The 26,065-nt window shown below is 37.5% G+C and overlaps 2 protein-coding genes across 2 annotated transcripts; both read left to right on the top strand.

The window, feature by feature from the left end:
• Nucleotides 1–18,512: 18,512 nt before the first annotated feature.
• LOC145217650 (uncharacterized) lies at nt 18,513–20,921 on the top strand. The gene has a single exon (XM_080084979.1). It carries the CDS (start codon nt 19,948–19,950, stop codon nt 20,671–20,673), a length of 726 nt encoding a protein of 241 aa, XP_079941105.1. The 5' UTR covers nt 18,513–19,947; the 3' UTR covers nt 20,674–20,921.
• Nucleotides 20,922–24,775: 3,854 nt separating this feature from the next.
• Nucleotides 24,776–25,345, top strand: LOC145218197 (uncharacterized). Its single transcript, XM_080085593.1, has one exon. It carries the CDS (start codon nt 24,776–24,778, stop codon nt 25,343–25,345), a length of 570 nt encoding a protein of 189 aa, XP_079941719.1.
• Nucleotides 25,346–26,065: the final 720 nt, after the last annotated feature.

Here is a 26,065-nt window from a genome sequence, read left to right as displayed (position 1 = left end):
GGCTTCAGGGCTCGCTGTAAAAACATAAGAAAATACATGTCCGAAAAAATAACTGCGTAGCTTACTTAATATTCAAATTTTGCAAATCAATGCATTCATTTGTAAACGTTTACAAAAATTCATAGTGTGTATGATCCTTGACGTGCTAACCAAAGCAGGGTTTTATGTGATCCACTGTCCATAACATTTTTTTCGTTCTCCAACCGCTGTTTATTTACCCGCGTATGACGTAACATTCAATTCGGTATGATTGTTGCACAGTGCTTCGAACTCAAACGACCTCCGTAAACACGTTCACGGTCGAGTGGCTCAAAGTATCAGCTGAAGGCACAAACTGCGTTGATTGGCTCGGCCAGAATATCAGCTGACGGCACAAACAAAGAGCGACCTACTTCTGGCGCTATAGCCAAACAAAGCATGACATTGACTTGTTATTTTAGTTTCGATAACTTCAACAGCCTGGCTCTACGCACGCATTTTCTGACTGCAAATCAAAGTTGGCCGATGAGAACCGTTTACATTTGTTGTCATTCTTTCGTATTTTAGAACGAATCAGGTACGTTGGTGACCTTTGCGCCCGCGAAAAAAAGTGTGATGTTCGATGGTCACTTCCGTTTTGCTAACATGAACGTAACGAAACTTTGCATGCCGTTTCTGACTGCAATTACATTTCGGCTCGTGAAATCCGTTAGATTCTATCTCAGTTTGTTTGGCGTTTGACAGCCAAAAATTTTTAAATAAAAATCTACAGCAGTTTGTCGAAAACGGTTTTGATAGGCCGTCTCCGCGTTGTATCTAGTTTATCAATACGAAATTTGGTAGCGATTGGGCAAATAATAAGAAAATGACAGGCGTGCATCGTCATGAAACGCAAGGGCACGAACGCTCGAACGGCAACGGTCAAACTGAGTTTAGTGCGAAAACTTTTTTTAATAAAAATCTACAGCAGTTTGTCGAAAACGGTTTTGATAGGCCGTCTCCGCGTTGTATCTAGTTTATAAATACGAAATTTGGTACCGATTGGCTAAATAATAAGAAAATGACAGGCGTGCATCGTCATGAAACGCAAGGGCACGAACGCTCGAGCGTCAACGGCCAAACTGAGTTCAGTGCGTAAACTTTAATAAATACAAATCTACAGCAGTTTGCCTAAAACGGTTTTGATAGGCCGTCTCCGCGTTGTATCTAGTTTATAAATACGAAATTTGGTAGCGATTGGGCAAATAATTAGAAAATGACAGGCGTGCATCGTCATGAAACGCAAGGGCACGAACGCTCGAGCGTCAACGGTCAAACTGAGTTCAGTGCGTAAACTTTAATAAATACAAATCTACAGCAGTTTGCCTAAAACGGTTTTGATAGGCCGTCTCCGCGTTGTATCTAGTTTATAAATACGAAATTTGGTAGCGATTGGGCAAATAATTAGAAAATGACAGGCGTGCATCGTCATGAAACGCAAGGGCACGAACGCTCGAGCGTCAACGGCCAAACTGAGTTCAGTGCGTAAACTGTAATAAATACAAATCTACAGCAGTTTGCCGAAAACGGTTTTGATAGGCCGTCTCCGCGTTGTATCTAGTTTATAAATACGAAATTTGGTAGCGATTGGGCAAATAATTAGAAAATGACAGGCGTGCATCGTCATGAAACGCAAGGGCACGAACGCTCGAGCGTCAACGGCCAAACTGAGTTCAGTGCGTAAACTGTAATAAATACAAATCTACAGCAGTTTGCCGAAAACGGTTTTGATAGGCCGTCTCCGCGTTGTATCTAGTTTATAAATACGAAATTTGGTAGCGATTGGGCAAATAATTAGAAAATGACAGGCGTGCATCGTCATGATACGCAAGGGCACGACCGCTGAAACGTTAATGGTCAACCGTTTAAGCTGAGTGCGTAAACTTTTTCAAATAAAAATCTATGCCAGTTTGCCGAAAACGGTTTTGGTTTCATCGGCTCGTGAAAGCCGTTAGATTCTATCTCAGTTTGTTGGCGTTTGACAGCCAAAAACTTTTTTTATAGCAACGTGATTCTGTCGCGTGGACGGTCGTGCTGCCCACGAAAAAAAGATGTGACGTTCGCTTGTCAATTTTGTTTCTCCGACATGAATAAACAAAAGCTTTGTCATCTGTTTTTGACTGTAAGTTTAGCTCGTGTCAAACGTTTAATTGTATCTTAGTTCCTTCGTTTTTTAGAGCCGATAAGGTAGAGGTCACTAACCTTTCAAATGCGGGGACAGGTCGTTAGTGACGACCGGCTTTTTTCGCATTAACGTTCGTGCCCGCAAAAAAGTATAATTTTCGCTTGTCATTTTCGTTTTGTTAACACGAACGTAACGAAACAAAACTTTACATGCCGTCTCTGACTGCAATCCCAAGTTGTCTTGTTGAAAACGTTTGATTTCCTCTTAGTTCGTTTATGTTTTATAGCCAATAAAGCAGGGCTACACAATTAGTCTTATCTAAGGTCCCGATACAAAATCAACGAGGTCCGGCACTTCTGTCAGTTATGCAAATCCAGCATGTCTTTGCCAATTTTGTTTGTAATTAGTCGCGGTCCAACATAAACACATCTGTTCAGGCCGAATGTATGTCAGCAAAACAAAAGCTTGTATCAGCACTAAACTCTAATTTACTCTGTGCGATAGTATATTTGGCACAACTGCATACACAACACAGTGTATCTAATTTTGTACGATCACTTTTGCAATAATTAAAAATTAAGTTTATTACGTCACTGATAAAATTATGCGCAAACAATTGTCGTTTTGTTGATTGTTTAGTGAAATAATGACCATTTTTCATCACAGTTGCACAATCTGACCTCACTTAAGATTTTGCAAAGGCTTATGGGGATAGCCGAGCGGTCCGAAACCCCCGAAAAATCGTAGCAATGATTAAGTAATTAATACGCAAATGATAGCTAACATGAACGTTACGAAACTTTGCATGCCGTTTCTGATTGATATCCCGAGTTGGCTCGTGAAAACGGTTTGATTTTATCTTAGTTCGTTTATGTTTTATAGCCAATAAGGCATGCTAATGGCGTTCTGTTTCTGTCGTGTTAGCGGTCGTGCTCACGAAAATAAGTATTTTGGTCGCTTGTCATTTCCGTTTCACTAACATGAACAAACAGGAAATTCGCAAGCTACGTCTGACTGAAATTCCAAGTTGGACTGTGGAAAACGTATAATCGTATCTTTGTTAGTTCGTGTTTTAAAGCCAATAAGGTAGGGGTCACCTACCTGTTTAATACCTCTCAAAACTGGATTGTTGCAAACCAATGCATATGTCTTGTAAGTGTTCACGAAAATTAACAGTGCGTATAATCCTTAATGGACTAAAAAGGCAGGGTTTTATGAGATCCACTGGCTACAACAGTTTCTCGTTTACCAACCGCTGTTTGTTACGGCGCCTATGACGTAACAGTCAATTGTGATTGTGGCGCAATGCATCTGCAGAAGCGACCTACTTTATTGCGATAAACGGTCGTGCCCACGAAAATAAATGTTATGTTCGCTTGTCATTTCTGTTTCGCCTAACTGAACAAACTGAAACTTTACAAGCTGTTTCCGATTGCAATTCCACGTTGGTTGGTGAAAACCGTTCAATTTTATCTTAGTTTGTTCATATTTTAGAGACGACGTTGTGGTACCCGTTTAAAGACAACTTTGATCAATGAAAACTCAATTTATCTTCAGCAATCAACGTGCAAATTGTTTACTATATTTGACCAATAAAACCAATGTCTTCTGCGCTTTTTATGAAAATCTATCAACATTTTCTCCTCAGACACTTCAAAAAGTTATTTTTACGTTTTCGAACGTACAGTAGCACCTTCCCACATCAGTTACGGAGAAACTTTTCAAAATCGCTTTCACAATTTTCTTCATGTAACGATTTCAAGCTTTACTTTTTAACTTAAAAATTATTGTGTTTTGAACCGAAGTCTCACCCCATTTTGTTAAAATCACCTACTGTAATCGAAATGACAAATATTATCGCATTTCGTCATGATTTCGTGACGTCATTACATTTGTTTCGTCGTATTTCATGTCAGTTTGACCAAAGCTAAATTGCATGACGTCATTAATTGACATACAGCAGTTTTCACATTTATGACTCTTTAGCACACCCACGTGGACGATAATCAATAACAAATTTCGTTTTCGAAACAAATTTACACGGCCCACAAACTTCGTATTTCACCGTTATAAAAATTCGTTACCATTATAAAAATTCGTTTCCTGCCGTTACATAGGTAACCGGCTGCGATAATTAGAGCAGCCAGAAGAACAAACATCTCAAGTAGGAAGATGTTGTCAGCTGCTTCATCTACTTCATCTTTGTCTCCTGGAGTGTCTGCGATAAAATGAATGTTTAGCTTGCAGACTAAAAGTTTCGTTTTAACGATAAAATCACGTCGCTTACACACAGACACACGTTATGAAGCGTTTGAAACCGTTACGGTTTAACATGTGGTGGATCATTTGTGTCTTTGTGCGCTGTGCGTCAATTCAGTTCTTTTGCTTACAATGTATTAAGCATTTTGTGTGAGAGTTTTACAGTTTAGACTTGTTTGCAGGCGTACGTTTTTACTCGATTTGATGTTCCTTTGCCATCAGTTCTTTAGAAATTAGGTCCAAAATTTGATTGTGTTTTTAATTTTTGCACAAAAGTTTATTTCGACTATCAGACAAATAGTGGTAACGAAAAGAACCGACGATACCTATGCTTGCAATTTAGAAATGGAATAAAGCATCTTTCGTTTGAGAAGAGCTTTATTAAAAACTCGAGTTTAATGCAAAATTATTCGCCGATATACACTGTAATTGGAAAACACACTCTAACACGTGGATGCGTAAGATAGTACCTAGGTGAAAAACAACATTTACTGTTGCCAGCCGAAAAAACAATAGAAGGTGCGCGAGATTTTTTTGTCTCCTTTCAGTACAGAGTGCCGGTAACAAGGACAACCACTTAACTGTTTGATCAAATAATCGTGTTTAAATAGAAAAAAATAAACAGTCGTTGACTCTTAGTAAGATTTGAATTGTGCTTCTACAAAAGTAATCGATTAGATGACAAAGCATGTATCTCTGATTTGAGCTCATAAAAATGTTAATGCCTGGAAAATAATTCTGATAATCCTGAAAATATTAACGATTTCCTTTATATTAGGCAACAGACCAGCGTTTGGTAACCTAAGGCGTGCAACGGAAACCGCAAAACCTCATGTGTGCGGCTAAGAGGAACATAAGGATCGTGAACGAACATAATAGCCCATTTACACCGTGCATATCGCGCTCGCTCAAACCTGCGTTGTGTATTTATTTCATTTTTACTGTCTAGTTTCGCGCTTGACTTATTTCGGGCGCTCATGTCTCGTAGAAATGAACGAGCGATCGCCTATCGAGCGTTTTCTGCCTATCAAGCAGCTTGAACCTGCTCAAAACGGTTAATGTTATCGTTATGTGCGGGTTTATGACTTGAAAGGTTGGTTTATTTAGCAGAAATAAATGAGGATATGTTATTTGCCTTAAATTTATGTATTTATATCATTGCTATGGTTGCATATAGTATTTTCTGTGTTTTAATATTGTAATTGAGTGCATTTAAATTGTGCAATCCATCTAGCACAGGTGACTACATGGCATGAAAACTTGAAAGTAACATAAACATGCCACTAATCTAAACAACAACATCTTAATTGAGATGTTTAAACAATGATTACCAAGATGCAAAATCATGTTTATCTTACTTTCATGCAGAACATTATTTTATTTTATTTCAAACAAACTCTTTTCGAATCTAAAATAGGTAACAATAAATTTATTTAGTGATTTATGGTCATCGACCGTTGTTGTGGGCAAAAAATGGCGCCGAGCATGTTATTGAGCATACTTAGGTAGGCACCCCATATCGCTGTGTAAACTGAATGGGTCGCTGGATAAGATTAGGTGCCACTGATAATCGTAAAGAATTGTTGGAGTGTTAGACGTGTTCGTAAAGTTAGAGAATATTTTAAGGGCTGTATAAATTACTTCATGTTTCTGTTGAACCGAAAATGATAATGTATCCTCTTTTTGTTTGTTACCCTTGACAGATTACCCTATTTAACATTTCCCAAACTTGCTCTAATTATTAAAATTAGGTCCGTATTTTAAACAACGAAGATAGTTGTAACGTAATGGCGATATTGTCAATTTTTCATGTGTTGTATGGCAAAACCAAACCAATTCACGCCACTCTAAGCTTTCTCAAATTATTGATACAAAGTCATTGTAGTTTTTTTTTCATTATAGCAACAGAGAGAATTCAGTATCATACGGAACTTATTGTTGTATGTCCAGGTTGAAGTTGATTGGTAAAGTGAGGATAACGCAAGTTCATTATTTTTGTGTATTTGACCGTGACGGCAACTACGCACTGTTCCCACTTTATCAGTGGCCCAGTTTCACACACATCAGTGTTCAATTTAATCTCGTGGTCTGTTTAACAGAAATTAAATGTTATCAAATATATTGTAAATTAATTTCCCATCCAAGTACTTTAAATGACTTGGTAATTATAATGCTACACCTCGGGACGATAAAAGTTTGCTAACCAACAGAGATTCACATCGCAACACAAGTTCTTTTTTGCATCTAAAGACCGGATACTATATTTTTGTCTGCTGATATAATCAGTCACGTGGGACCAGGCTGACCACTCGTGTTAGTAAAAGGAAGTTGAAGCGAAATGAATTTCTCATAATATTACTTGCATGTGGGCTTATTTTGTATGTGCGGCTTCTGAAAATAATAACAAGTTTTTTTAAGTTCTCAGGTTAGTTGTTTTAGACACCTAAAAATGTTTAGCTGAAAATTGTACTTCAAATGAACAGTAATATAACTTATCACAAAAAGATTTACTGGTAATTATTATGTTTAGTTGATAATCATCTAACAAAAACAAAACGTCATAGACGTGGTGGTTTGGTGAAAAAGTAAAACAAAAATTGTTAGATCTTATGGTAACTTTTAATCATAATTGTAATGATTAGATTTTAATAAATGATGAATATTTCTCATATAACTCCTATAGCAAATAACGTAGCAACTTTCAACTTTTAGATCAAGTCAATAACATAAATTTTGTTTATTTATGTTTTCCGTTACTAATATTGTCGAAAAATTTGATTTGAGTGAACTTTTGGCAATATGTTCATTCAGCCAATACATACTGGTAAAAAAGTATCGATAAAACGTCTTAGGTTTGATTCCGCAACGCCTAAATAGTGAACAGTATTTCGTAAAAAATAGGGTTTGGGTTTAAATCTCCCGGGCAATGTCTGCTGGGTATTTCTAGTTGTACATATAGTCACTAGTTTTATATTTACTGAACATTCTCAACTCGACTGGATTTTTGAGTTACGCATCTCCTGCCAAACCCACTTGGGCAAGACTAGAAAAGACCCGCTCAACCATAACGTAAATAGACATTGTCGCTAAAGAGGCCAGGCCGCTTCACGCGTACACGCCCATCTTATTAAGCGTTCGTAAGCGCTGAGGTGTAACGTGTCGTAGTTCAAATGTGTCTTTTTTTTGCTGTAGTGCGTCAACTCAGTTCTTGTGCTTACAATGTATGAAGCGTTTTGTGTTAGATCTCTACAGTTCAAGGTTTGTTTGCAGGCGTATTCGTCTACTAAAGTTGATTTTTGTAAAATTTTATCATGTTTTTATATTTTCTTAAAACTTGGATTGTTGAAATCTCTGTTGTCGATTTCATGTGACTAGTTTAGGTTTTCAGATGTTAAGTCAGTTTCCAACCAATACAAAACCTAAATAGCTAACATCATATTGGCAAAGTCATTGATTCCGTATTAGTATTCACTTTGCTTAGTCCTTGCCTAAATTATGGATGCACGTATTTCAAAACGACTGCAAACACAAAAGAAACCTGAAGATATGGCGGTATCAAGCAAAGGTCAGTTTTTTCTCATGTTACATATTGGCTAATGTTTTATACGAGAAATGATAGGCATTGAAAACTAAAGGTTCTTTTTCATCTAATTTAGCGGAAAAAGAAATGGTGAAACTAACTTTGAAAGGACAAACAGTGGAACAGCCAATCTACTCTCCGAATGCTGGCAGCGAAAGCATTAAATCGGTAAAGAAATTAAAAAAAATATATTTTTCGTCAACAATTATGGTTTGCTTGGTTAATGTTTGCTGGGTATTTAGTTAGCAATTTAAAATTTTTTGTGCTTTAAACTCGCAAAGCACAAAACTTTGTAATATAAATGCCTTAATACCGTGTTTTGTTCCATTCAGCAGGATGTTGATGAGCCCGAAGATAAATATAAGGTAAGTATAAGCATACGTTTTGCGTTAAAAATGTAACACTGTTGGAAGATAATTTTGGGGCAAAAACGAATTGCTTTTCTCTGAATCGTAATTTGCATACCAAACCTAGCTTAACAATTGTTGACAATCATAAACATACAAAATAACGTACATAAAAAAGGCAGTTCTCATCTTATTGGTTTTGGCCGATGTGATATTTTTATCTTGTTTTTGTAAAGTTTTTAAGGACCGCTATTAAATCTTTTAAAAATTCCAAATAAAAACAACAAAACACCAACAAAGTTTTTAATACCAGTTTCATATATACTGAACTTCTAACCGCGATCGACAGGACGTTGTAATAAATACCTCAACACTGTGTTTTATTTATTTCAGGTGCTGAAATAGATGATAAGTAAAAAAAACTATATTCTCTGGTAAAAAATACACCACTGTTGAGATATAATTTTAATTTCAAAGACGATTTTGCATTGTTTTAATCCGCATTACTTGCAGCATACCGAAACAATAATCATGCTTAACATTTGTTGACAATAATGAGTTTGCCAGCCTGAATCTGTAACAATGTTTTCGCATTAACGATTTCAAAGCATTTTGTAAATTGATCAAAAGTTTACAAAAACAAGGTTGATTTCGTCTGATTCGTTTTGACACATCACTTTCGTTCCACAAATATTGCTGAACATAACTACTTTTTATTATTTTTCACCATGAGTTAAGACTGAATTGCAAATGACACTACTTGGATTCATATATGTCATGAAAGTGTTAAATATTTTTTTGTTAACATGGTTCACCCATTAAATTTAAATCAAGCTGGTGACATGCGACCTTCTGTAATTTTAAAATTAAGGAATTTAAAAACTTTTAAACACATCCAGTCGAAGAAATAAAAAAATGTCAACAAGACAAAATTTTGTGATTATTTTGTTAACTTTGGCGTAACCATAAGAGTGGTGGAATTAAAGCCCTTGAGTAAAAAACGTGATGATGCGATACACTTTCTTGTTCCCTTTTGAACACAAGTCATATCATCACACAAAGAATCATAAAATATGAACTTTTTGTGAAACAAAATGTGTGCAAATCATTTCATCATAAATCCCGTTAGAAGTAATAAACTGATCACCAAAACTGAAATCAGAGTTTAAAAGGTTAATTGCGTGTCTTACAAGTACGTTACTTAATCATATTTTTCGTCAACAATTATGGTTTGCTTGGTTAATGTTTGCTATGTATTTAGTTTTTAATACCAGTCTCGTTCTGAACTTTATAACCGCAATCGACAGGACGTTGTAATAAATACCTCAACATTGTGTTTTATTTATTTCAGCCGCTGAGACATATACCCCCGGTAAGTAAAAAAATTACATTCTCTGGTAAAAAATACAACATTGTTGAGATATAATTTTAATTTAAAAGACGATTTTGCATCTTTTTAATCCGCATTACTTGCAGCATACCGAAACATTAATCATGCTTAACATTTGTTGACAATAATGAGTTTGCCAGCCTGAATCTTTAACAATGTTTTCGCATTAACGTTCTTCTAAGCATTTTGTGAATTGATAAAAAATTTTAGAAAAACAAATTTGATTTCATCTCATTCGTTTTGACACATCACTTTCGTTCCACAACAATCACTGAAGAAACCATTTTTTTATTTTTATGAGTTAAGACTGAATTGCAAATGACACTAGATGGATTCATATATGTCATCAAAGTGTTAAATATTTCGTTAATTATTTTTTTTGTAAACATGGTTCATCCATTAAATTTAATTCAAGCTGGTGACATGCGACCTCCTGTAATTTTAAAATTAAGGCATTTTAAAACTTTTAAACACATCAAGTCAAAGAAATAAAAAATGCCTGCAAGACAAAATTTTATGATTATTTCGTGAAAAATAATTTCATCATCAATCCAGGTAGAAGTAATAAACTAATTACCAAACCGAAATCAGGGTTTAAATTGCTTTACGTTACTTATGTTTATTGAAAAAGTTGCCTTTATCATTTAACAATTATCACGACAACCATGTTTTTGACTCAGAAGCAGTTTATGTTAATTTGTTATTAAATTCTTCGTTAAACGTTAACCAATCCACAAATAAAAATATTGAGAACGAGTTAAAGTTGATAATGCTGCTCTTATCACTGTTTTTTTTTTTATTATTCATTTTCAGACAGCTTATTTAATGCCAACACCACCCGGAAAGCGTAAAAAGGTGTAGTGATCGAATGTTTATGTTCGCTGATGAGTCTCAAGGTTATAATCGCGTCACTACAAATTAAAGAGGTATACCACCGTCCTTAATCTCCCAAGCTCCTGGGCTTGTCAGGACCAAGTCCTGGAAACTCCACACACGTGTCTTGCACTTCAGTTTGTTTGTTTATTACTTCAATGCAAGTAATTGAACAGTAAGCCAAAGAGTTAACTGCAGTAAGACTAAAACTGTTATGAGCCATTACATCAGCGGTACGTTTTATAAATTCATAGCACGTGACATTAACTGTACAACTATGCCTTTGCCGTTGGCGCTTGCACATTTTCTCACACACAAAACAGCGCCAAATTTACCGCACAATACAAAACATACGATTAAAGCGGGTAAACATCAGATAGCAAGGTCGAACAACCTCCTAATTTAACTGTAACAGGAAATATTATCAACTCGAGCAATTTAGCAAGTAAAACCAGCTAATTTGCTAAACAATTACTGCAAAGTTTGCACAAATTATGACGTAATCGCTACAAAATACCCCACGCCATGTTTTTAGGCAATGGGCAATATATGGTCATTGCGTTTTTATGGACATTAAAATGACACACAGAATATTTACAATGTAAAAGGGATACAATTGACAATTTGTTGATTTCTGAAAATTTCTGGATCAACTTCACAACAATAAACACGTAACAGCACAGATTTAACAATTTCAGCAGAAGACATTAGAAACAACATGAGCATATACATTCAAAAACAAACAACATTCAATTTACACCACACCAATTATCAAACTTGATTATCGCATTTCGAGCGTAACGTTTTTGTGTTTCTGGAGTTTGGTTGTCTCCAGTCTGCAGACATCTGAATTGCTGAAATTCTGTGTCTGTCAGTATGGTGAATTTGAATGTTCTTTGTTGTTGATCACAATAGTGGTGGAAAGTCACTTCGCTTCTGAAACAACAATAAAACAAGCAGTACATGGAAATAGCAATGACACATTAAGTTCTACAAGCTCCTTATTTTTTTTATTTTTTTATATGTTTTTTTGGTAAATTTTTTTTTTACATGCAAGCAAATACAACAATTTAAACAAACAAATACAGCAATTATACATGGCAAAATTGCAGTTTTGAGCAGCACATTTATCGCCTGAAAATCGAATTCATTGTTATCTGTTACAATTATTGGGCAGGCAATAAATTTCGCAATTAAAGCGGTAGTCTTGGCTGACTAAACTCGACAAAATTGTACAAAAAAATACGTTTGATAAAGTAGAACATGAAATCAAGTTGTGATTTAATGTAGGTTTGCCCCCAAGCTAGCCGATGTCGTAACTAAACCTTTCATTTGAGATGGTACTCAGGAGTATATTGATATAAGTAATCATTCGCATGAAGTATAATAGTATTCATTCCTCGTGGGAAAGTAATAAAAAAAAAGTACGTACGTGTATCGAGCCATGCTCGGAAGCTGCGACAAGCTTCGCATGTTCGTTCTTTTGTAATAAACAGAAACGCGCCTATAGTTGGCGTAGTAATGCAATAATAAGAAAGTAATCACCGCCTATTTGGCGTAGTAATGTAATCATCAGAAAAGTAATAAAGACCGCCCAGTTGGCGTATCATGCAGGAATAAGAAGAACAATAAACGCCTATTTGGCGCAACATGCGATGTAGTAGCACGGTGGCATAAACAATATACTCCTATGGCTAGGCTAGTGGACAGTACCTACATAATTTGGTTGTTTTTATGGTTAAATTATGTGTTTCTTGAAGTCAGGCGCATGAGGTCTAGAAAGACCGGTACAAAATTCTTTGTGCGCATATAACGTAACATGGGTTGTAAAAACATTTAGGCCTACTTTTGTTAAAAAAAATGCATACAAATAACAAATCAGCAAAGAATAGCACTTCAATATTTGCTCACCTCGTTTAAGAAAAGACATCGTACTGTGGTGTAACTGATCGTACGATGATATAGAAACATGATACGGACGGTGAGAAACAAAAATGGTCGGCGTTGATGACAACACATAAAATACAGACTTCTGCAAAAAAAATAAAATGTTTGTAATTTCTCAGCTTAAAGATACAGTCCAAAAATTTCGACGGCAATCTTGTAATTCTTTCGGTCGCTTGTCGTAAACTTTGGTGACATCACTAGAGCTTTTCTTAAGTTATCACTCGTTAAACAGCAATTTTTTTTGTAAGTTCTCCTCACTCAAGCGGCACCAAACTTTGTAGTGATCGAATGTTTATGTTCGCTGATGAGTCTCAAGGTTATAATCGCGTCACTACAAATTAAAGAGGTATACCACCGTCCTTAATCTCCCAAGCTCCTGGGCTTGTCAGGACCAAGTCCTGGAAACTCCACACACGTGTCTTGCACTTCAGTTCGTTTGTTTATTACTTCAATGCAAGTAATTGAACAGTAAGCCAAAGAGTTAACTGCAGTAAGACTAAAACTGTTATGAGCCATTACATCAGCGGTACGTTTTATAAATTCATAGCACGTGACATTAACTGTACAACTATGCCTTTGCCGTTGGCGCTTGCACATTTTCTCACACACAAAACAGCGCCAAATTTACCGCACAATACAAAACATACGATTAAAGCGGGTAAACATCAGATAGCAAGGTCGAACAACCTCCTAATTTAACTGTAACAGGGAATATTATCAACTCGAGCAATTTAGCAAGTAAAACCAGCTAATTTGCTAAACAATTACTGCAAAGTTTGCACAAATTATGACGTAATCGCTACAAAGGTAACAACAAATGTGTTAAGGTGTTCAAAAACGTGCTGTAAAACAATGCACCGCATTTATGCTTTGTTTTGTCTTAAATGAGAGAAAGTATACCATTAAAATATTTTCGTTTTTAGGATTTGAATAGGTTTCAGCATCAAGACAATAGACACATTCTACCACGTGTAAATCAAGGTGAGGAAAATTTAGGTTATGATTGTCTTCAACGTAACTAAAACTCATTTCAAACATTTTGCAATATATGATTAATGTTTTAGTCCCATTTGCATTTGATGTTTTCGATCCTAATGGACCTCCAGCAGAGGAACCAGTACAAATAGATGGTGAAGAACGAAACCCGGACAACCATGTGCAACCAGAACGAAACCTGCCCCTAAACAACTAACTAACTAATGGTTGTTATACGAGCATAACTAACTAACTAATGGTGGTTATAAGCGCAATAAAACTAAATTTAGTAATCATTTTATGTAAATAGTCTACAAATTTCGTGTTTTTATCAATGTTAAAGAAATTGAATTCTAGTTTTATATTTAATACCGGTGTTTCCTATTCTATTGTATAACGTAACACATATACGGTCATTCAACCGCCAACTATGTCATTACCTAAGCAACTTCACTAATCGCATGTACATTGTGTGGTTGTTGAGTTTTTTACTTTTACCGCTATGCGATTTTCCGTTTCTGTCCGCATGCATGAATCACAAAAGCTGTATCAAAACTATTATTTATCATGGCAATTTAAACCATGATTTTTTTTTGTAAAAAAAACAAATCTCCCAAAACTATGCACTTCACGTGCCCAGTTAGTGAAAATCTGCGCAACTGTCATGTACTTGCAGCGGTTGTGATATAATTTGTTCAAATTTCGAAATGGTAGCTTACGTAATTAACTCGTTAACTTGTTAGCTTAAAGCTCGCAAGGAAGTCAAATGGTGCAACGGTTTTATTCAACATCTGTGAATTTTTTTTGCTGTTAATAAGGATGCAGATGCGACTTTGTGATATGGTGGTTACGCAATTTAACTTTGTGCTTTGTATTGTGCTGTGATTGGATACCGATGATATAATTTTGATCAAGAACCAATCGCAAGAGCATGGCTGTGTAGGATAACTCCACGCATCCAGAATTTATAAAGCGCACCGCTTACGTAATTGTACACAATTTACCTGAAATCATTTTAATTTATTTTCTAGCTTATATCTGATTAAATAGGGTTCGCATTTTTGCAACTTGTTTGCCGAACCAAGCTGTTGCCTTTCTACTCGAGCATAAAAACATTTATTCCGTCAACAATCCTACATTTATTGTCATCCACCAAATGCCAAACATATCATTTAAGGTCGATTAACAGGCAAATTTAAAACATCGACTTTGTTACAACCACAGATGAACTGTTTTTTTTTGCCAAATTGGAATATGCTTGTCAGTCCAGGGGAGACGCAATGAACTGAAGTGTATTATACCAGTTAATCATTAATTCCGGAGCCTTACGCCTTTTTGTGTCAGGCTCTTTATATTGTAATTTCTTTTGACTAATCAAGCAGACAAACAGTGAAGATATTACACCGTAAAGCCGACAGCAAAACAAAAGTCTTCACACACGAAAGTTAATAATACTTTTTGGAACTCATGTAGGAAAAGTTATTACAGAGAAATACGCAACGATGTTATTCTGTCTATTTTCTGTTATTGTGATGATAGTACGTCACGACTAAAATTTGATTTTAACTCGAAAAAACCTATGTAAATAGAACTATTGCAGTAAAGCAACAATATTGCCTTTACTGGCAGTCACTCGTAAATCTGTCGTAGGCGTAAAAAAGTAAATCTGTCGTAGGCGTAAAAAGTAAGTTGTTATTTGTACATGTCGAACATCGTCACGCATACTCGAACAATAAATATTCTGTTTGCCAAAGCCATCTGTTGTATAGCATAGCTTATAGCGTATCACGTTCAACTCAGATTTAGGAGCATTTTCTGGTTTGTCACCTAATGTGTTGTATGATTTATAGAGGGTTGTAATTATGTTTTGTGCTTGAGAACTTGAATTTGTTTCAAACATAAATGTTTATCACTTTGCTGTAATAGATATTTCTGATGACATGTCTTTGATGTTTTAAGTTTCAGATTTGCTGAGGGATTGCGTTTATTTCCTGATATCATTTAAATATTTGTGTTTGTTTATGAAAATACTAGTTAATACTACAGCCATATGAACCGCAAAAGCATTTAGATCTAATTAGAAAATATGGTTCCAGCTGTAAAAAAAAACTATTGATAAGGTCATAAAAACGCATGTGATATGAGTACACTGCATGTGATATTAGTACATGTTTTTCTTAACGATTCCGAATTGACTCGCTAAATCAATTTCGAAAGTATTGTACAGTTTATTTGCTAAATCACTGTTTTTGTATTAGGTCGTTTGCAGTGTAAATGCTTGTGACCAATTAAAGAGACGAAAACCTCAGTTATCCTGCTGTATAGCGGACAGGAAAGGAAAAGTCCTTACTCACGCATAAACTAGGCGCGAGACAAAGTAGCGTAGTGAAAGTATTTGCAACTTGGTACGCAACAAAGTTTATTTTTGTCTGTTTTCCATTATGATGCTAAAGTAGGACAACAAAAATTTACGTCGTTTCAAAGGCAATGTTTCATGAACAAAATAGTTTTAGTAAAGCAACCATCTTGGTTTTACTGGCAGTCTGTCGTAACCTGTTGCGGTCGTCGGTAAAAAGTAACAGTCGCTAGTTGTACATGTCGTAAATATATCGCGCAAACGAAAGTGATTACTATTACCTTTACGCAAGCTGTGTTTATTGTTGTGCAACGTCATGTACCTTGTGCATTCAGTTTGTAAGGCGATTACTGGAGTGTGTTACTTGTAGTTTAGGCTTTTCCAGCTTTACATCGTGTGCTGTTTGAAAGAATAATAACTGTTTGCTGTTAGAAAGTTTAAATAATCAACCAAATTTACTGATATATAGAGGCTTGTAACTGTGTTTTTGTTTGTGCCAAAGTTTCCAAAGTATTTAATATTAATTTTTTAGATGAGTTTAGGGTTTCTGCACATGGGCCATCTTCTTTTAAATATAAATTGTGTTTGGTTTTCAACATAGTAATCTTTGCAACAGCATTATGGAACAAGGAGGTAATTTGCCTAATGTAATCTTTTTAAAGAAGCATAGAAAGTGTATCAACAAGTCTCCAATAACGTTTAAATAAGGATGGAAAAGTACAGTTTCCTAACCCTTTATATCCAATCAGTTTCCGGTTTCAAACAAGAATAAACCCAATCAGTGTTAAATCCAAGTCTAAACAGACAAAGTCGCGTTATTCATATCCACAACAAAGTTTCATCCATCGAGATTTGAATGGTTTGGTAGCGATTTCTTCTCTTTTTGAGGTTTACTTTGCAAACTCAAAAATGTGGTAAGGCTTAATTAGAACCAACAAACATACGAATAGATTGAAAAGCAGTGACTTCCAATTTGTATGAAGTCAAACGCTATAAACAAGAGGTACTATACCAATATATTCGCTGTTCGTCGCAACACAGGTTCTTATTTATATATTGTGCTTTTGATTTTTGAGTTGGATACAGTTATTTATAGTTATACACAGTTATACAGTTAAAATTATGTCATAGTATTCCATTTGCGGAACCGAAACGTCCACATCGTGAAGAGTAGGGACAACATTCAGAAAATACATTTTGCATTGTATAAACAGCAGGTCGGATTATTTTAATAATCACGCACAAGGGCCGGATGGCTTACAAGCCCTTGCGCAGCTATTCCCAAATTGGAACTCGCAAGGCAGTTTTGACGGGACGGTTAAGGATTTTTGTCTTTCCACAATTTATTTGTATTCAGATGGTCCGCAACCGCTGTTCAACTAAAATTATGAGAATTTATTATTAGTGCCCATTTCTTTTACAAGTAACCAAACAAATTCTATGACAAGTAACAAAGGAAGTCACTTGTTCGCGCATAATCACTTTTCTTTGCTCTTGTCTGTGATTTTACAAACCGCTTTTGAATCATACCTATGCGTTGTAATTCTGTTTGTCCAGATAAAATTACAAAAATTACAAATAGAGGTTTGTACCATCTTTGACGTAATACGTTACAAAACTTTTCACACGTTTTGTTAAACAAAAAATACTTTCATGAGCGGAATAAAACGAGGCCGACGGACGGATCCGGACCGCCGGCCGGAGTTTGGTGACCCCTGGTATAAATAATGGAAAATGAACTAGTTCCCTCCTAGGTGTCGTGTGCAGATCTATACCGAGATTTTTTGTCATCATTGAAACATAAATGAAGTCGGTATAAAAAACAACACCATACTAAAGTGTCTATATTGCCCTCCCGTGGTCGACTTGCATAGCATAGGTTTCTGTACCAACGATATGCAGTAAACCCAGTGGTGGGATTCAGTCGGTTCGCACCGGTTCAATAGAACCGTCTCACGAAATTTTATGTGATCAACGAACCGGTTAGCATTATGCATTTTATAACAGAACCGGCTAAAAAATATGACTTTTGTGATAGAACCGGCTAACAAAAAATTTGAATCCCACCGCTGGTACTTGTCTAAAGTTTGCAACGGCCCATTATTGTGGCACAAAATCGCTCCACGAGGGTTTATCGCGTAACAAAGCGTTGCACGACTTGTGTTCATACAGACTCTTGGATGTGATGTTTGTAAAACAAGGAAACACACATATTGATTCACATTAAAGAATAATGTTGAAATCTTCTGTACTTAAACAGCGAATATATTTGTATTTTTAATATCAATATCGCTAAACAAAATAACGCATTGTAAATCGTCATTTGGTGTGTAGTAGTGGGATTAAACTATGTTAAATGTTTGCGTATCAGTCTTAATGGCTTAATTGTTTATGAAATCAATTTTAAAATCCCAACAGTTGCCTGTTCTCTTAGTTTCTAACTTCGTGGAAGCTAGCTAATCTGGCCATGCGTCGAATTGCTTCCTGTAATACGAGAACGTGGTAAAGCCCTATGTCGCAGCTGCACAACCCGTTAATGTCTAAATCACTTCGTTTACGCGCAGCAAGTGGACTTTGTAGCTCAGTTTAGGTTTGCAGTAGCGAGGGAAAGCTAGCGTGTTAATAGTTAGATTTTAGAGGACAAATTCTATGTCTGTTATGTTTAGAACACACCGTTTCAATCATTTTACCACTGGTCTGTTATGTTGGGTTAGATTCGGAAAAGTAAAAATGCCATTAAGGGCGTTACATAATTGCAGTTTGAATGAAGCAAGCGACGTGGAATTATTATTACACCTGGTTCTAATGTCATTGGACTTAAGTGTTGATACTTGGAAACACTGATATGTAATATTTGTTGGCTTGATGCATCTATACGTTTGTTTTGAACACAGGATCACTTCAGTTTACTTTTACAACAAGCTAAATCACTTTAACTGTTGCGTGTATATTAGTTTTGATTTATTGCACATCTGTTGTAATTTCGAGGGTTTGAAAAAGTTCAAGACCCATTTCTCTTAAGGAAACAATGACTTGTCTTGAATAGAACAAATGTATTGCATATGTGACATCGACCGCTTTAAGCACAGATCAGAACTTTTGAACATAAAAATATTTTCAGACATATTTCAGCGAAAATAATTACATTTGCTCGGTTACCTTTGTAGGTTAAATTGATTTAATACTGGATGAACGATTTGGCTATTTCAACAGTGCCACAGAAATATGTCCGATCAGTTGTTTGGCCCAGTTTGTGACCGATATAAATGATGCTTGTAATCGGACACGCTGGAAAAGGAAATTGATGCACAGCTGTCCGCATTGCGAAGTCATTTGACATCGGTTAGGTTTAAACCGGTGGTTCTTAACCGGTGGGAAATCTCCCACCAGTGGGAAATTTAATGTTTTTGGATGAAAATTATGGTAGTCAGAAGTCACCGAACTCGGGCCCGTGAGTTGAAATGAACCGTTGAAAGTTAATTTAATACACTATTTTCCGCAACAACACATAAGATTAACTTCACCTAGTTTAACAAGGCGCATAAAAATTCAAAAATCGTTTGTTACGTCACATACATTACTAAAAGTATCAATGACTGTGTTATTGTTCGCGAATAAATGCATTTGATCTGTTGATTGTGATGCCAAAAATGACTGATGCAATCACATGTCACGAAATCACTATTTAAACTAAATAAGATTGCAGTGTCGTGACCAATTAAGATCGTGACCAAATCGCTTCACAAAATTATCACGATTAAAGAATGTTTTTGTTAATGTAGGGCACAAAACATGATTATAAAAATAACAGAGGGGGAAATTCGAACTTGGTGATTAACTTTCATGGGAAACCACACCAAAAAGGTTAAGAACCACTGGTTTAAACAATACTCGAGTATTAGGATTGTAGTTACACACATAAGTTAATTGAAAAGTATTACGGAACTGAGGTTGCAAGTTGTAACTTTCTTTCACGTAGTATTCTTATTGTATGATTGTGTCACACTAAACAAAAACTATATAAATGTGATGTTTGTGCAAAATATTTGAAATAAGTGGAAATTTGATCACTTGAAAATGCACATGTTGACGCACAGCAAGGAAAAACCTCATCGATGTTATGTTTGTGAAAAATGCTTCAAGCAAGGTGGAAGTTTGAAAAGGCACATGTTGACACACACCAAAGAAAAACCTCATCACTGCATTGTTTGCGAAAAACGCTTCAGCGAAAGTGGAAATTTGAAAAGACACATGTTGACACACACCAAAGAGAAACCTTATCGATGTGAAGTTTGTGAAAAAAGATTCAGTCGGGTTGAAGTTTTAAAAACGCACATGTTGACTCACAGCAATCGAAAACCTTATCGATGTGATATTTGTGAAAAAAGATTTAACCAAGTTGGAAACCTAAAAATACACATGTTGACACACACCAAAGAAAAACCGCATCGATGTGGTGTTTGTGAAAAAAGATTTAACACAAGTGGAAATGTGAAAACACACATGCTGACACACACCAAGGAAAAACCTTATCGATGTGATGTTTGTGAAAAATGCTTTAGCCAAGTTGGTCATTTGAAAACACACATGTTGACACACACCAAAGGAAAACCGCATCAATGTGGTGTTTGTGAAAAAAGATTTAACCGACGTGATCACTTGAAAATGCACATGTTGACGCACACCAAAGAAAAACCTCATCGATGTTGTGTTTGTGAAAAATGCTTCAAGCACGGTGGAAATTTGAAAAGGCACATGGTGACACACACCAAAGAAAAACCTTATCGATGTGATGTTTGGTAAAAATGCTTCACCGCAAATGGGAGTTGAAAAGTCACATAACGACACACAATAAAGACAAACTCCATTGATAAAACACATTATGATACACACTTTAGAAAAACCACTGCAGATTTAAGGCATTTCAAATTTATCTTGCAAATAGATTCTATTTGAATTAGACACTGAAGATGCTTTTTAGCGAAATTAATTTGTTTTTACAACACTGTCAACACTGATTTTAGCCTGGAAATAAACATTTCCCGAACTTGTATCTTGCAAATAGTAGAAAACTTCAGAAAAATGTCCACACAAAACAGCAAATGTTGAACCTTGTCATAATTCACCAAAAAAAATTATTTTAGTTGTTTAAACCCTGTCAACTACAACGCAATATATCGCGGAATCGATAATTCCTTGATGCTTTTCTTATGGCTTGGCAGTGAGTTTTGAGATTACGTCTTTCCAAAGCCTGCCAAATGTAGGGCAAATTTTATGTTGTTATTTACTTACAGGTTAAAACGTCCCGGACAACACAAGGACCATACTAAAACTGTGCACTAATAAGACTTTGATCAGTTACTTGCAATGAAAAAAGTTCAATTTGTTGCAACAAGATTTTCGTTAACGCTTATTGCGATGTAAATCGTCATCTGGCGTGTTGTGTAAAAAAACGTTATTTTACGGGTTAATGTTTCGTTTTTATACCTGTGGTTTCTGTTGGATCGCTATGGTGTGAAAAATAGATATTTCACTTGTTGTGTGGTCTCTATAACACCTTAGTTTCGAACACGAAAGCTGCTCTAGTCTATTTAAAGTAAACAAATAAGAGTCCCGTTAAAAACCGCACAAGTAATAACAGAAATGAAAAGTAGCAGAGACATACGTCGTCGGCAGGCATTGTAAAATAAACATCCGCTCATCTCCAACACCAGTGACACCGTGGTAAAAAAAACGACGCGCTGTTCACGCGTTTCTATGCAACCCGTTGATAAACAAAACCTTAATTATTCTTCTGTGCTCAGAGCAACCTCTAGACTGGCCCCCACAAAAGCCATGACGACTACCAAACAACTCCCTGACCCTCCGACCGTCCACCGAAAGCAAGTGTTACGGCGGTTTATTGAGATTGTGAACGAAAACGTGCCGGTATGTGCTTTAGTACACACGGGTGCAACTGTATCTTTGTTATCCGAACACTTGTGGCGAAAACTTTCTAACGTTGGTAATATGAACCTAGAGTCGTGTCCAACTAATTTTGGCCTGGTTGCTGCAAACGGCACGCAGTTGAATTCTCTTGGGATAGCTAATGTAAACATTAAAGTTGGTGGACTAACTGTGAGCCACCGATTCTATGTATGCAACCACTTCGCGCATGAGTGCATCATAGGCCTAGAGTTCCTGAAAAAGTATAACTGCTCTCTTTGCTACAAGACCGCACTTATGACCGCCGGGAAAGCAAGAGTGCCGTTGCTGAACCAGTCCTTTATTCCTGAAGAAAAGGAAGTCTTTCTAGCGGAACTGACCCGAGTCCCTGCATCAACGGAGGTGCAAGTGATGGGAGACTTTTCCCCGATCGTAACGGTGAGTCATTGTCTTCATTTACTGCTGTGGTTGAACGAAACCCAGAGTTTACTGCACGATTTGGAGTTCTTACTGCCACCGCTGTAACCACTACTGCCGGACTAACTTTACCTATACGACTTGCCAATTTAAGTGACGACGACGTTTAGTTGCCTGCTGGGCTCAAAGTCGCATGCCTGTACCGAGTGGCAGCTTTTGGCCACGTACAATGTTACAACCCCGAATTTCGTGTATTATTAGGTGCCAATGTTGCTAAATGTAGTTGTAACGACTGTTCCCAGACTTCCGAACCTGAGCAAGTTTCCAGCGTCACACACAAAGCAGAGGACGGCCAGGTTGATGAACATTGGCGAAATATAGTCTCCGGGGTAAATATGAGTGATAAATTGACTGCAGACCAAATGCGCAAAGTACTTGCAGTTCTGTCGGCACATACGCGCGCCTTCTCTACATCCGCAACTGATCTTGGCAAAACTAGTATTACGCAGCATTTTATTGACACAGGAGATGCTCGACCAGTGCGCCAAGCACCTAGGAGGATGCCGCAACGTCACAAGCACAAAGTTGGAGAGATCATCAATGAAAAGCGCAAACAAGGTTTAGTCCGTCCGTCTACGTCTCCCTGGTCCAGTTCAATTGTTCTTGTAAAGAAAAAGTTAGGTGACTTAAGATTTCGTATGGATTATCGTGACCTTAACGCCGTCCCAAAAAAGAACAGTTATCCCATACCGCGTATAGACGACAGTTTGGACGAGATGGCCGGTTCCGTTTATTTCTCCACGCTCGACCTTAAATCAGGTTATTGGCAAATTGCTATGGACCCAAAAGCTCGCGAAAAGACAGCATTCGCTAGCCACATGGGTCTATTCGAATTAATGTAATGATGATGGGTTTATGCAATGCAGCAGCCAGCTATCAAAGGTTAATGCGCATCGTCCTTAATGGGGTTGAATGGAGCGGAGTTCTTGCGTATCTGGACGAGGTAATAATATATGCGCGCACATTTGACGAACATCTAGCCCGCCTAAATTTGGTTTTAAGACGATTGGAGTCCGCAGGGTTAACTTTGAAGCCATCAAAGTGTTGCCCTTTCAAGAGCGAGGTTAATTTTCTTGGACATGTTGTTTCCAAGGCGGGTATCCTGTGCGACCCCGAAAACGTTCGCACTGTTGCAAATTAGCCTATTCCCACCACTGTTAAGCACTTTCGACAATTCGTGGGATTAACATCCTATTATCGCAAATTTGTCGAAAATTATGCGCAGATCGTATCCCCGCTACACCGCCTTAATGAAAAGGGGAAAAACTTTGAGTGGGACGAGAGTTGCCAACGTGCTTTCTCTATGCTTAAACATAAAATGACCAACGCACCAATCCTACAGTACCCAGACTTCAGGCGACCCTTTATATTAGACACTGATGCTTCTGATTATGCAATAGGTTGCGTTCTAAGCCAAGAGATCGAAGGCAAAGAGCATGTGATCGCGTATGGTAGTAGGAGCCTGAGTAAAGCTGAACGGCATTATTCGACCACCCGCAAGGAATTGTTGGCTGTGATCTTTGCTACGAAACTGTACCGCTGTTATATACTGGGTAACAGTTTTGTGCTGCGCACAGATCACGCTTCTTTGCGATGGCTATGGAAACGCTCTAACTAGACTTGAGCCCGAAAGTGACCCGGACTTTCCATATCTCGTGCGGCAGGGGGGAGGTGCGTCGGAAGTGTGTAATGTGAATTTTCCCGTTATTCTTGGCTGTAGCTTCGACGAAATTAGAGAAGCTCAAGGGGCTGATACCGACCTGAGGGTAGTTGCTAGTTGGTTGCATCGGGGTATCCGGCCAAAGTTTAAAACCGTGAAACGAATGTCTCCCACGATTCGACATTATTGGTCGCGTTTCGGAAGCGTGTTTAGTCGGAACGGCATATTGTACCTCCGAGATGAGGACTCGGCTAGACTCGACGGCAGAACAGAGCGTATGTTGGTTCCCTTTGCTATGCGCCCTACTGTTTTAGCTGCGTTACACGTTCAATCTCATGGAGGCGGCCATCTTGGCATAGCGAAAACACTTAGTAAAGTGTCAGAAAGGTTTTATTGAGCAAGATGGCGCCACAATGTCGAGCAGGTTTGTCGCCGTTGTGCCGAATGTGCATTAAATAAGAAGCCAAGTACAAAACTACGCGCACCTTTAGTCCCTTCTCAAGAGACTCGGCCTTTAGAACGGATTGAGATAGACGTGATGGTCCCTTTTCCGTTGATGAGGACTGGTTACCAATATGTCCTTGTCACGTGCGATTTGTTCACAAAGTACGTCCGAGCTTGGCCCATGCGTCACCAAACAGCGACAGAAACAGCCAATTTGCTGTTTCATCGCTGGTTTACCGTCCACGGGGTCCCCGAGGTAGTCCATTCTGATCGGGGCGGTAATTTCGAAAGCGCACTGTTTCAGGAACTAACCCGCCCGATGGGTTGCAAGAAAACCCGAACTACCCCGTACCGGCCTTCGGCAAATGAGTAGAAAGGAATAACCAAACAATTTTAAACATGCTACGAAATTATGTTCAACATGATGGAAAGCACTGGGATGAGGCCTTATCAGTGGTGGTAGCATTATACAATTCCAGTCGGCACGAAAGCACAGGCTTCGCTCCCCACTACTTGCTTACAGGATCTCCTTTGCGTCTACCCGCTGAACTGATACATGAGCCCAAGCCGCATGGCCAGCAGTCGCCATTGGTCCATCTGGAAGGACTCCGAGATCAGCTGGCACTTGCCAGGGAAGTGGCACGCGAGACGCTCCTGTGTCAGCGCAAGCAAATAGAGAAGCAATATAACAGTAAGCAAAGCGGTGACACCCTTAATGTTAACGATTCAGTCTTGTTGGAAAACCTGGTTGTGGCAGCGGACGAATGTAGAAAGTTTCACCTGCCCTATAAAGGTCTTTTTCAGATAGTAGAGAAGCAAGGACCTGTCAACTACAAAATTGTTGATCAAACCGGCAAAACCCAAGTAGTGCACTTCAATCGCTTGAAGAAAACTTCAGCTTTTGATGAAGTTTTGATGAGAACAACAATGGAGATGAAATTGTTGGGAAGCGCCATGAAGAGGATGTAGCTTCACGTGAACCAGCACGTGGTTCCGACAAGCAGTGACCAACTGTTGTTGTCCAGGTGATGGTTCCGAGCACCGAAGACGACTCAGGAAAACGCGGCTGCAAACGACCCTTACGCGACCACGGGTCTGGTTTGTCCGCGGACGTGCAGATTATGAGCGACGTGTTGGAAACTGGACCAAAGAGAATGCGTAAACAGACGGAATTCTACCAAAGTTGAAGAAGGCGTCATCCGGGAGGAGGACTAATGCAGGCGGGGAGTGTAACGTGAACCGGTGTTCACTTAGTTTATTTTATTCACTGTGTTCACTTAGTTTGGTATATGCTTATTTATTATTTCATTATTGCACTTAATTTTCACGGTAACTTTATTTATCTATGAATATGTATGTGTTTCACTTTGTTATTAAGTTTGATATACGCTTATTCAATATTTAATTATTGCACTTGCTTTTTACTGCAACTTTGTTTACCCAATAATATGTTAGTTCTTTTGTTTCATAATGTTTGTTTGTTTTGTTAAGCCACATTTATTTTCACGCTATTCCTTTCACTTCTTGTTTATCCACTTTTGTTTTCTTGTGTTTCATTTTCACCACTTTTCACTTTAACATCTTTTTTTGTAATTGTAACACCGGTAACATTTCGAACGCATCCCCGCTTCAGTGATTTCCCGTGGCGCGTTGTGATTGGTCACATTCCTAGAGGCATGTGGCGTCGTT

Source organism: Phallusia mammillata, chromosome 3 (genome assembly GCF_965637545.1).
Source record: "Phallusia mammillata chromosome 3, kaPhaMamm4.hap1.1, whole genome shotgun sequence".
Classification (NCBI taxonomy): Eukaryota; Metazoa; Chordata; class Ascidiacea; order Phlebobranchia; family Ascidiidae; genus Phallusia; species Phallusia mammillata.
Note: the sequence above shows the minus strand (reverse complement) of the source record. Positions and strands in the feature narration are given on the sequence as shown.